A 12899-nucleotide genomic window follows, 5' to 3' on the forward strand; every position below is an offset into this window, starting at 1 on the left:
TGACTTGATCCCTAGCCTGGGAACCTCCACATGCAGCAGATGCAGCCCTGAAAAGACAAAAAAAGAAAAAAAAAAAAGAAAAATTTTGGATCTCTGGATCACAAATTTCTGGAGGGGGAAAGATTGTGACACTATTTGGAGTGATAAAGGATCTTCTAAAAGAACCTGAGGAATGAATTCTAATCCTGTTGTTAGCCTACACCCAGTGTCATGTACAAGATGGAACATTAAACATCCTAAGTGATGATTAATATGAATGACGGTGATGATATTAATAATCCCAAATACTGTGGTGACTGGAGATTTGATAATGAGTTACCAGGAAGAGTAAAACAATCCAAAAGAAAAATGGAAGAGGAGGAAACATACGGTAATTAACCCATGAAAAGATGTTTGGTATCATTGATCAAAGAAATGCAAGTCAGGGCTGTAGCAAAATGCCCTTTTACATCCATTTGATTGGCAAGATTTAAAAACTTGATAAAGTGTGAGAGAGAAGATGCCCATCCACAGGAGACTGGAGGAATGAAGTGGTAAATAAACACACTGAAATATTATAGAGCACTCATAAAAATCTGGATTTCTTTTCCTTACTGTCAAAACACAAACTATGGATGAATTTACCATTAAGTGAAAAAAAGCTAAGTTCCAAAAGATTGCACACTGCACAGAAAAGACCTTTTCCATGTCAAAACAACTAAAAATTTAAAAACCTATAATTTTAGGACTATGTAAATAATCGAACTCTAACACAGACAGGAAGAGAGAAAAATAGGAGTCAAGGATGGTTTCTCATGTACATATTAAATTATTAAAAATTACTAATTAAAGTCTCAATTAAATTTAATGTGTAGAAAATAAATAAAAGTGGTAATGTGGCAATTGATGCATAGGGTCCTGAACCAAGAACTGTGATTAATCCAATTTTGTGTATCTCACATTCTCCATAAATATATAAATGAACAAACAATTCTGTGTACCCATAGTTTCTTTCTCAATTGATCAGTCAATGCTTGTTAAGAGGAACACTATAAAATAAGGCAATTCTGTATTTTGAGTATGATATTAAGCACATTCTAATTATTCATTTGGGCTGTATTTTATTTTATTTATTTATTTATTTTCAGCCACACTCACGGCATGTGGAATTTCCCAGGCCAGGGATAGAATCTGAGCCACCGCTGGGACCTGTGGTACAGCTGAGGCAACACCAAATCCTTAACCCATTGCATAGGGCCAGGGATTGAACCTGTGCCACCACAGAGATGCTGTCAGCTCCTTAACCTGCTGTGCCACAGTGGGAGCTCCCTGGGTCTGTATTTTAATTAAAGAAGGCCCTAGACTCATTGTTATTTGGATATAACTGGATTTTATAAATATTAGTGAGAAGGAGCATTGAGAAGAGGTGTAAACTCAATCACATTCAGGGTCCTAGGCTTCGAGTTCAACGCTAGCATTTCTCTGGGTCTGTGCAGCCTCTGTGTTTGGGGTATGTTAAGGGATTTCTGTTCCGACCATATGCCAAGGCTATGTCCAAGTTGTCTCTTCCACTTTCTCCCAAAGCATGAAATGACCCCAAAATTTCAATATTTTGGTATCCAAGCTGCATTTCTCATGATGCTTCTCCCACCTACACATTGGTTTATGTGTACTGGTTTTTGTATTGGAATACATCTCGCAACAGACGTGGAGCAAAGGCAGATATGCTTTTTTTCAAGACATTTACCTGGAATCAGTCGGAGTGTTGTTCGAATTTACTCATCACAGACTTATCAAAGAAAATCCGAAGTGACATTGTATATATGGGCTAAGAAAATCAATGATCTAGGCAATTTACTTAAGGCAAAGCAACTATTACAGGAAGAAAAACGAGGCTAAAACCATGGTCAGTCAATAAGGGGCTCTCCAGGTGGAACTGGGGGTAATTTGTGAGACTTGCCTGGCAGCACAGTGAGATGATGTGACACAGAATTAGAAATATTGACATTTTCACCCAAAATGTAGAACAAGAACATTCAAAAAGGAAAAGGGCATTGAGATAATCAGCCAAAATCAACAAGGCAACAACTCAGACACGACTCTCCAGTTACACCGATCTGTCAGGGGCAATGGTATGCCTTGATGGGTCAGGAGCTGGATCCAAGCTCATGCTGATAGAATCAAAAGGGTGCTTTGCATGAAGGATCACTTTTCTTGCATTTAAAAACAACCCTAGGAGTTACTGTCGTGGCGCAGCAGAAATGAATCTGACTAGGAACCATGAGGTTGCGGGTTCGATCCCTGGCCTCGCTCAGTGGGTTAAGGATCCGGCATTGCTGTGAGTGGTGGTGTAGGTCGCAGACGCGGCTCGGATCTGGTGTTGCTGTGGCAGCGGTGTAGGCTGGCAGCAACAGCTCTAATTAGACCCCTAGCCTGGGAACCTCCATATGCCTGGATATGGCCCTAAAAAAAAAAAAAAGGGCAAAAAACCCCCCCAATAAAATAAATAAAAACAACCCTAACACAAGGCCTTGCAGTATGAAGTTCATATGGATGGGAAACATTTGTGAACTGACCCTGAGGGGAAGCAAGGAGTTCCTAGTTGGATGACATATCCTCTCATTTCTGGCAATTTTTAGGCTCTGAGATGATCAACATAGGACATGGACACAGGCTGCTTTGTAAATAGAAATCTGCTCTTCAGATCTAAGTCAATATTGGGCTAATCAGCATAATTAGACTTAAACTCATTGAGAGGCAAGACTATCTCTTCATATCCCTGACTAATGCTTTCAGGGAGAGCATGATGTCATGGGGAAACTGCCCTGAAGTTCTCTTGAGCTTGGTGACTTTTCAGCCATATGACTTAGGGAAGCCACAGTTTTCTCTCTAACACTTCATCTCAAATGAGATGGGATTAGATCATTCTGGGGACACTTTCAATGCTAGCATGCTGTAACAATGCAAATCAGTGATTCTTAACCTTTTAGAGGTCACGAGAGCTATGAGAATCTGATAGAAGCCATTCACTCTTTTGGAAGAAATGCATATACCTTCCCTGTTCCCAACAACTTCTCAGACAATTTGGGGGCTATTCTTTCCTAAAGGCTACTCTCAAACCACAAATGAAAACCCCTGATCGAGGCGATTTCTGATTATATATTCATCAAACATTCACTGAGTGCCTAATAGGCTCCAACCTTGTACTGGGGCATTGGATGATGGTTGTCCCAGATCTTCATGGAAAAACTGACATTTTAAAATGCAAACATCAACCCACAGCTTAGCAGGAAAGAGTTGAGAAAATATCAATGTCAAGTTTAAGCAGAAATTTCAGATGTAAACCCCAGGAAGCATAGGTATATTGGGGAAATGGTAGCTGTCTAAATTTAGTTTTTTTTTTCCAGCACAGTGAAGACCAGGCCTTCAAAGCCTTTGTAAGATTTGACTCCTAGTCCCAGAATTATGAAGGTTCACATTTTCACCTTATATGAAAAAGGATAGACAGTGTTGTTGACCAACAGACATTTTAGGAAGAACTTCAAGACAGAGAACTTTGTAGGCTCTGGAGTTATTCAGAACTGGGTTTTAAACCCAGTATCTGAAATGCGATGGCTGTTAAGCAAGTTAAACAGTTGGACAAGTTACCCTGAACCAAAAGACCCCATAAAATAGGAATAATTATGACAACCACCTCAACACGGACTTTGAAAGGATTAAGTCAGTGAATCTATGTAAAGCCAGAGTCCAGTAACCAAAAAGTACTTCCTGAACAGGAATACTTGTTACTAAATTTGAATAGGTCATGAACTCCAGCCATGAATGTTGTGTCCATCTTACTCTGAAGGTAACAGTTGCTCACATAAATAATTTCTTGGGTCAAGATGTGAAGATGATCACAATTCTGTGGTCTCAACAGTCTTCGGTCCTATCATTACAGAATTGTTGCAGATCTATGATCTGAACCACACAGCTGGTTTGTTTAGTTTGCTTTTCGGCTGCACCTGTGGCATGAGGAATTACCTGGGCCAGGGGCTAAACCTGTGCCACAGCAGCAACCCGAGCCGCAGCAGTGACAACGCTGGATCCTTAACCTACTAAGGCACCAGGGAATGAGGCACCAGGGAACTCCTGGTTAGTTCTATTTTTTTTGCTTTTTAGGGTCGTACCCACGGCATATGGAGGTTCCCATGCTAGGGGGCGAATCAGAGCTACAGCTGTCGGCCTACACCACAGCCACAGCAACACAGGATCTGAGCCACATCTGCAGCCTACACAACAGCTCATGGCAACACCAGATCCTTAACCCAGTGAGCAAGGCCAGGGATTGAACCCGCAACCTCATGGCTCTTAGTTGGATTCGTTCCCACTGAGCCACAGTGGGAACTCCCCAGCTGGTTCTTATAGAGCCTGTAGCTCTTATAGCCTCACCTGTCCGCTCTTGGCCGAAGGAATGATTTTCATACTTGCCGCTCCTCGTAGTTATGGTCACGTTGTAGAGGCGACCTGGGGTGAGGGAGCTGAAGGAGCATTCGCTGACAGATTTGGCAATCACAAGGGACTGAACCACCCTGCTGTCATGGGAGAGGGTCACCACGTAGTTATCCACGTCTCCAGGAGCCGGCAGCCAGGATATGCTCAGGTAGTCATTACGACCGGAATTGTTCACTGTTACTCCACTCACACTGGAAGGGACTGGGATTAACAAGGGGAAGAAAATTCGAAAAGGAAAGCACAGTCAAAAGTCGGAGTCACCTATTGCGGTTGGCGACAACTGTGGGCTCAGGAGACTCGACTGCCTATGAGGTCAAGGAAGTGTGAGGATTTCACCTTAGCTTCTAGAAGCTGAGAGTTCTTCCCCTGGAGGGCTAACCAAAATAAAAATACAGGGGTCTTTCGGATGCCTCAGAAATATAAGGATGCTGCCACTGCATTTTTACAGTGCTGTTTGTAAAATATTTTAAGCAGAGGCATTTTTATGTGAATGTGTCAGGAGGTTCCCTTGGGAGGGAAGGGAAGGTTAACAATCTGAATGAGCTTGAACCAATCTCTTCACTAACGTCTTAGACATTGGGATAGCTTTGAATTGCTTGTGGTTAAATTATTTCTGGAGAGTCTAACCATTAACACCAGTAGAGGGGCTGCATTTCCCTTTGGAAAGCATTTCCTGCCCCCTAGTGGTAAGAAATAAACCTAAACACCTCTCCTGGAAGCAACAAGTCTGGAGACTGGACTTGAGGGCAGAAAGATCTGTTGTGGCTGTTGTGGCGATAATGGCCTTTCTGATGTCGCCCATAATCATGCGCTTATCTCATTTGAGGTTTAGTGCCGCATTTACTAAGAACCTACTATTTGCCAAGTACACAAAAATGGAAAAGATGTGGATGCCTTCAAGGAGTTTCCTGGCTAGAAATACAGTCTGCAAATCAATCATTGTGGTATTGAGTAATAGCTGTTCTGTGCATTAGAAAAAAATGCATAGTAAATAGTACTGTCAGTAGTGAATATCAGAATAAAATATTATGGTATATATGAATTGAAGTACTGTTTTCACCATTGGTTGACTGACTTCAGCTAAATGTTTTCATAAAATTGCCAGTGTCAGTGTACCACATATAATGGATAGGATTTGTCTAGATGACTTCTTTTTTTTTTTTTTTTTTTTTTGGCTTTTTGCCATTTCTTGGGTGGGCTGCTCCTGCAGCATATGGGCGTTCCCAGGCTAAGGGTCTAATCTGAGCTATAGCTGTAAGCCTACGCCAGAGCCACAGCAACACAGGATCCGAGCTGCGTCTGCAACCTACACCACAGCTCACAGCAACAGTGGATCCTTAACCCACTGAGCAAGGGCAGGGATCGAACCCACAACCTCATGGTTCCTAGTCGGATTCGTTAACCACTGAGCCATGAAGGGAACTCCTAGATGACTTCTGAGCATCCTTCTCATCTACTAGGCTCTGACTTTGTGACTTAATCCCCAAAGTCTTCTTTACATTCACAAGCAATTATCCATCATCAAAATTATAAACAGCACCCTAGTGAATAATTCTGCTAATGCTGTTCCATGTATATGGGCATTTCCTAGATGTAAAATTAAAACTTTAGAGAGGACAAGATGGCGGAGGAGTAGGGGGACACGCTCGCCCTCTCCCACAAACACAACAAAAAAAAAACACATCTACAGAAGAAATGACTCGCACAGAACAACAACCAATCGCTGGCAGAGGAACCTAAACTCCAATAACGGCAAGAAATTCGTGACATTATTGGGCAGAACGGGAGAAAAGAGGAGAGTGAGAGAAGGTGAATCCGAGCGGGACCGGCGCTCCCGAAAGGGAACTGCGGAGGAGAAAGGGATCCCGCACCCTGGAAAGTCTCCTACCGGGGAAAGATCAAACCAACCGGAGGAATCTCCAGATGCAGAGAAGAGTGTAGCAGTAAGTCGGAGTACGGAAAAACGATCAAGAACCCAACGGACCATCTGAACTACGGGCACAGTCACCAAAAATTGAGACGCCTGGGTGGGGGCTGGGCACCGAATCCTCGGCTCCAGAGGTTAGTCCCCGGGAAAGGGCCGGGGGACGCCTGGGTGGGGGCTGGGCACCGAGACCTCAGCTCTGAAGGTTGGTCCCCGAGAGGGGGCCGGGGGACACCTGGGTTGGGGCTGGGCACCGAGACCTCGCCTCCGAAGGTTAGTCCCCAAGAAAGGGCCGGGGGACGCCTGGGGGTGGGGGCTGGGCACCGAGACCTCGGCTCCAGAGATTAGTCCCCGGGCTAGGGGGGCGGGGAAGAGCGGAAACTGCTTGGGAGGTCTCTAAACCATTTGACGGGGCAGAGACTGCCTGGGAGACTAGAAAACAAAGCTGTCGCAGAGGAAGGGAGCAATACTCTAGGGGCGGGGGAGTGGAAAGCCGCCTCAGAGGGAACCTGGGAGAAGAGCCTGGTCTGCGCCCGTGCTGGGAGGGGAGAGAAGAAGGGGTGGGTCCCCATAGAATACCCCCCACACCACAGCAAGCTTACAGGCCCGCTAGCTAGCAGAAAGCTGTGCTTCCCAGTGCATTCCCTCCCCCCACCCCCGCCACCCCCTACGCTCTCGCCGAACCTGGGGCTGCCTGCCATCCAGGAGGGCTGGCCTCAACAATTGCCTGAAGCCTACCACCGCAGGGGCTCTCCCTGCACAGGCCTGCTTGCCCTTTGGAGGGGCTACACTTCCACAGAGCAGCACCAAACACCACCAGCCCCCTAAAAAAGGCCTGCAGCCCAGAAAAGCTAGAACAAGCCTAGCCAGGCCGTGAATAGATCGACCTAATTCTCCGACGGTTTTTCTGAGACGGGCTCCCCCGGGGAGGAGCCTCTTGAGTCTCCAAGGGCCTTGCTACACGCCCAAGACCCCAGGGGGTGCTAAGACCTAGTGGACCAGCTGCATAGGACTGCCAGCTCCAGGCAGGACCCCCTGCAGACCAGAAAAGCTGCAACAAGCCTGGCCGAATCGGGAAAAGATCTCAGACGATCTTTCTGAGTCGGGCTGTCCTGGGGAGGAGCCTCTTGAGCCTCCAAGGGCCCTGCTACCCGCCCAAGACCCCAGGGGGTGCTGAGACCTAGTGGACCAGCTGCATAGGACTGCCAGCTCCAGGCAGGACCCCCTGCAGCCCAGAAAAGCTGCAACAAGCCTGGCCGACTTGGGAAAAGATCTCAGACGGTCTTTCTGAGTCGGGCTGTCCTGGGGAGGAGCCTCTTGAGCCTCCAAGGGCCCTGCTACCCGCCCAAGACCCCAGGGGGTGCTGAGACCTAGTGGACCAGCTGCATAGGACTGCCAGCTCCAGGCAGGACCCCCTGCAGCCCAGAAAACCTGCAACAAGCCTGGCCGAATCGAGAAAAGATCTCAAACGGTCGTTCTGAATCGGGCTGCCCTGGGGAGGAGCCTCTTGAGCCTCCAAGGGCCCTGCTACCCGCCCAAGACCCCAAGGGGTGCTGAGACCTAGTGGACCAGCTGCATAGGACTGCCAGCTCCAGGCAGGACCCCCTGCAGCCCAGAAAAGCTGCAACAAGCCTGGCCGACTTGGGAAAAGATCTCAGACGGTCTTTCTGAGTCGGGCTGTCCTGGGGAGGAGCCTCTTGAGCCTCCAAGGGCCCTGCTACCCGCCCAAGACCCCAGGGGGTGCTGAGACCTAGTGGACCAGCTGCATAGGACTGCCAGCTCCAGGCAGGACCCCCTGCAGCCCAGAAAACCTGCAACAAGCCTGGCCGAATCGAGAAAAGATCTCAAACGGTCGTTCTGAATCGGGCTGCCCTGGGGAGGAGCCTCTTGAGCCTCCAAGGGCCCTGCTACCCGCCCAAGACCCCAAGGGGTGCTGAGACCTAGTGGACCAGCTGCATAGGACTGCCAGCTCCAGGCAGGACCCCCTGCAGCCCAGAAAAGCTGCAACAAGCCTGGCCGACTTGGGAAAAGATCTCAGACGGTCTTTCTGAGTCAGGCTGTCCTGGGGAGGAGCCTCTTGAGTCTCCAAGGGCCCTGCTACCCGCCCAAGACCCCAGGGGGTGCTGAGACCTAGTGGACCAGCTGCATAGGACTGCCAGCTCCAGGCAGGACCCCCTGCAGCCCAGAAAAGCTGCAACAAGCCTGGCCGACTTGGGAAAAGATCTCAGACGGTCTTTCTGAGTCGGGCTGTTCTGGGGAGGAGCCTCTTGAGTCTCCAAAGGCCCTGCTACCCGCCCAAGACCCCAGGGGGTGCTGAGAACCAAGTGAAATCTGCTACCATCGTGGGGTGGACCTCCCAGTCCTGTCTGCCCTCAGGAAGTCCTCCTTTGCTTCAAAGAAACACTGTTAGTCCCATCAACACTCCAGAAAAGCCACACTGTCTCAAAAAAAAGATTGACCAACAACGACAGCCCTCAGGAAATATTCCAGGGCAGTGACAAGGCAAGCACTACCCGATAACGGAGAGTACAACTCCCTCAGGAGAAAGAAGACAACAAGCAAGATGAAGAAGCTGAGAAACCACCCCCAGTCAAACCAACAGGAGAACTCACCTAAAACAGTCAACAATGAAACTGATCTCTGCAGTCTGACAGACCTGGAGTTCAAAAGAGAAATAGTGAAAATACTGAAGGAATTAAGAGAAGATATGAACAGCAATGCAGATACCCTCAGAAAGGAGCTAGAAAATATAAGGAGGAGCCAAGAAAAACTAGAACATTCATTTGCAGAGATGCAAACTGAACTAGGGGCAGTAAAAACCAGAATGAATAATGCAGAAGAACGAATCAGTGATATGGAAGATAGAATAATGGAAATCACTCAATCTGGTCAACAGACAGAAAACCGAATCAAAAAACTGGAAAGCAATATAAGAGACCTATGGGATAATATAAAACGGGCCAATCTACGCATAATAGGAATTCCAGAAGGAGTAGAAAAAGATAAAGGAATGGAAAATATATTTGAAGAAATTATCGCTGGAAACTTCCCAAATCTAAAGGATACTGGATTCAAGATACAAGAAGCACAGAGGGCCCCAAACAAACTGAACCCAAACAGACCCACACCAAGACACATCATAATAAAAATGGCAAAAGTTAGTGATAAAGAGAGGATCCTAAAGGCAGCAAGAGAAAAACAGAATGTTACCTACAAGGGAACCCCCATAAGAATATCAGCTGATTTCTCTGCAGAAACACTACAGGCCAGGAGGGAATGGCAAGAGATATTTAAAGTGCTCAAAGGAAAAAATATGCAACCTAGAATACTTTATCCAGCAAGAATATCATTTAAAATAGAAGGGGAAATAAAAATTTTTCCCAACAAACAAAAACTTAAAGAATACAGCAACACAAAACCCAGGTTAAAGGAAATATTGAAAGGGCTTCTCTAAACCAAAAAGAAAGGAAGGAAAGGGAAGAAAAAAGAAAAGAAAAAAAAAAAAAAGAAGAAGAAGAAGAAGAGGAAGAACTAGGACTGAGGAAGATACAATCAGAGAGCAGTCACTCAAATAAGCCAGCATACAGATTTAATCATGAACATGCTTCAAACAAAATAAAATTAAAAAGAAAAAAATAAAAGAGTCATCAAAACCATAAAATGTGGGCAAGGGATGTTAGGAGGTAAATAATCCTTTTTGTTTGTATGTATGTCTCTCTTCTTAATTTTAATATAATAATGAAGTGTTTGAACTTACAGGACCATCAGGCTAAAACACACAATTATGGGAAGGGGTTAGCATACTTAAAAAACAGGGCAACCACAAGCCAAAACCAAATATTGCATGTGTAAAAAATGAAAAAAAAAAATACACTCAAGCAGATAATAACAGGAGACCATCCAACCAAAAAAAAAAAAAAAAAAAAAAAAGAAGAATGGAGAACCATAGAATCAACTGGAACACGAGGATCAAATGGCAATAAATAATCATCTATCAATTATCACCTTAAATGTCAATGGACTGAATGCCCCAATCAAAAGACACAGAATGGCTGAGTGGATAAAACGGCAAAAACCTTCAATATGCTGCCTACAAGAAACTCACCTTAGGACAAAAGATACATATAGATTGAAAGTGAAAGGCTGGGGAAAAGTATTTCATGCCAATAGACATGACAGAAAAGCAGGAGTTGCAACGCTCATATCAGACAAAATAGACTTTAAAACAAAAGACATAAAGAAAGACAAAGAAGGACACTATTTAATGATTAAGGGATCCATCCAAGGAGAGGATGTTACTATCATCAACATATATGCCCCAAACATAGGAGCACCCAGATACATACAACAAATATTAACAGACATAAAGGGAGATATTGATGAGAATACAATCATAGTAGGAGACCTAAATACCCCCCTCACATCAATGGACAGATCCTCTAGACAGAAAACCAATAAAGCAACAGAGATCCTAAAGGAAACAATAGAAAAGTTAGACTTAATTGATATCTTCAGGACACTACATCCAAAAAAATCAGAATACACATTCTTCTCAAATGCTCATGGAACATTCTCAAGAATCGACCACATATTGGGACATAAAGCGAATCTCAATAAATTTAGGAGCATAGAAATTATCTCAAGTATCTTCTCTGACCACAATGCCATGAAATTAGAAATCAACCATGGGAAAAGCAAAGAGAAAAAACCTACTGCATGGAGACTAAACAACATGCTACTAAAAAACCAATGGGTCAATGAGGAAATCAAGAAGGAAATTAAAAACTATCTTGAAACAAATGATAATGAAGACACAACCTCTCAAAATCTATGGGATGCTGCGAAAGCAGTGCTCAGAGGGAAATTTATAGCAATCCAGGCCTTTCTCAAAAAAGAAGAAAGATCCCAAATTGACAACTTAACCCTCCACCTAAATGAATTAGAAAAAGAAGAGCAAAGAAGTCCTAAAGTCAGCAGAAGGAAGGAAATTGTAAAGATCAAAGAAGAAATCAATAAAATAGAGACTCAAAAAACAATAGAGAAAATTAATAAAACCAAGAGCTGGTTCTTTGAAAAGGTGAACAAAATTGATAAACCCCTGGCCAGACTCACTAAAAAGAGGAGAGAAAGAACCCAAATCACCAAAATTATAAATGAAAAAGGAGAAATCACAACGGATACAGCAGAAATACAAAAAACCATAAGAGAATACTATGAACAACTATATGGCAATAAGTTTGACAATCTGGAAGAAATGGACAATTTTCTAGAATCTTACAGCCTGCCAAAACTGAATCAAGCAGAAACAGACCAACTGAACAGACCAATCACTAGAAATGAAATTGAAGAGGTCATAAAATCACTCCCTACAAATAAAAGCCCAGGACCAGATGGCTTCACAGGTGAATTCTATCAAACATATAAAGAGGAATTGGTGCCCATCCTCCTTAAACTCTTTCAAAAGGTTGAAGAAGAAGGAATACTCCCAAAGACATTCTATGAGGCCACCATCACCCTCATTCCAAAACCAGGCAGAGATACCACCAAAAAAGAAAACTATCGCCCAATATCATTGATGAATATAGATGCAAAACTTCTCAACAAAATCTTAGCCAACCGAATCCAACAACATATCAAAAAAATTATACACCATGACCAGGTTGGGTTCATCCCAGGTTCACAAGGATGGTTCAACATACGCAAATCAATCAACATCATACACCACATTAACAAAAAAAAAGTCAAAAATCATATGATCATCTCAATAGATGCAGAAAAAGCATTTGACAAAGTTCAACATCCATTCATGATCAAGACCCTCGCCAAAGTGGGTATAGAGGGAACATTCCTGAATATAATCAAAGCCATTTATGATAAACCCATAGCAAATATAATCCTCAATGGGGAAAAACTGAAAGCCTTCTCACTCAAATCTGGAACAAGACAGGGATGCCCACTCTCACCACTGCTCTTCAACATAGTTTTGGAAGTCTTAGCCACAGCAATTAGACAAACAAAAGAAATCAAAGGCATCCATATAGGAAGAGAAGAGATCAAACTGTCACTGTATGCAGATGACATGATTCTATACCTAGAAAACCCTAAGGACTCAACCCCAAAACTCCTTGAACTGATTAATAAATTCAGCAAAGTGGCAGGATATAAGATTAACATTCAGAAGTCAGTTGCATTTCTGTATACCAGCAATGAAGCATTAGAAAAGGAATACAAAAATACGATACCTTTTAAAATTGTACCTCACAAAATCAAATACCTCGGAATACACCTAACCAAAGAGGTAAAGGACCTATATGCCGAGAACTATAAAACCTTAATCAAAGAAATCAAAGAAGATGTAAAAAAATGGAAAGATATTCCATGTTCATGGATTGGAAAAATCAATATTGTGAAAATGGCCATCCTACCCAAAGCAATCTACAGATTCAATGCAATCCCTATCAAATTACCCATGACATTTTTCACAGAACTAGAACAAACAATC

At 43.9% G+C, this 12899-nt stretch overlaps 1 protein-coding gene across 4 annotated transcripts in view; it reads right to left on the reverse strand.

Annotated features, from left to right (window-relative positions):
- PTPRB (protein tyrosine phosphatase, receptor type B) overlaps positions 1-12899 on the reverse strand; it is a 138379-nt gene that overhangs the window by 59606 nt on the left and 65874 nt on the right. For 3 of the 4 annotated variants that reach the window (XM_021091988.1, XM_021091987.1, XM_001926867.7), the window contains one exon: positions 4411-4674. The exons of the other annotated variant lie outside the window; for it this stretch is intronic. In XM_021091988.1, the coding sequence (XP_020947647.1) occupies positions 4411-4674 (264 nt within the window). The remainder of the gene's footprint in view (positions 1-4410; positions 4675-12899) is intronic. 4 annotated transcript variants of the gene reach the window in all.

Source organism: Sus scrofa, chromosome 5 (assembly GCF_000003025.6).
Source record: "Sus scrofa isolate TJ Tabasco breed Duroc chromosome 5, Sscrofa11.1, whole genome shotgun sequence".
Taxonomy (NCBI): domain Eukaryota; kingdom Metazoa; phylum Chordata; class Mammalia; order Artiodactyla; family Suidae; genus Sus; species Sus scrofa.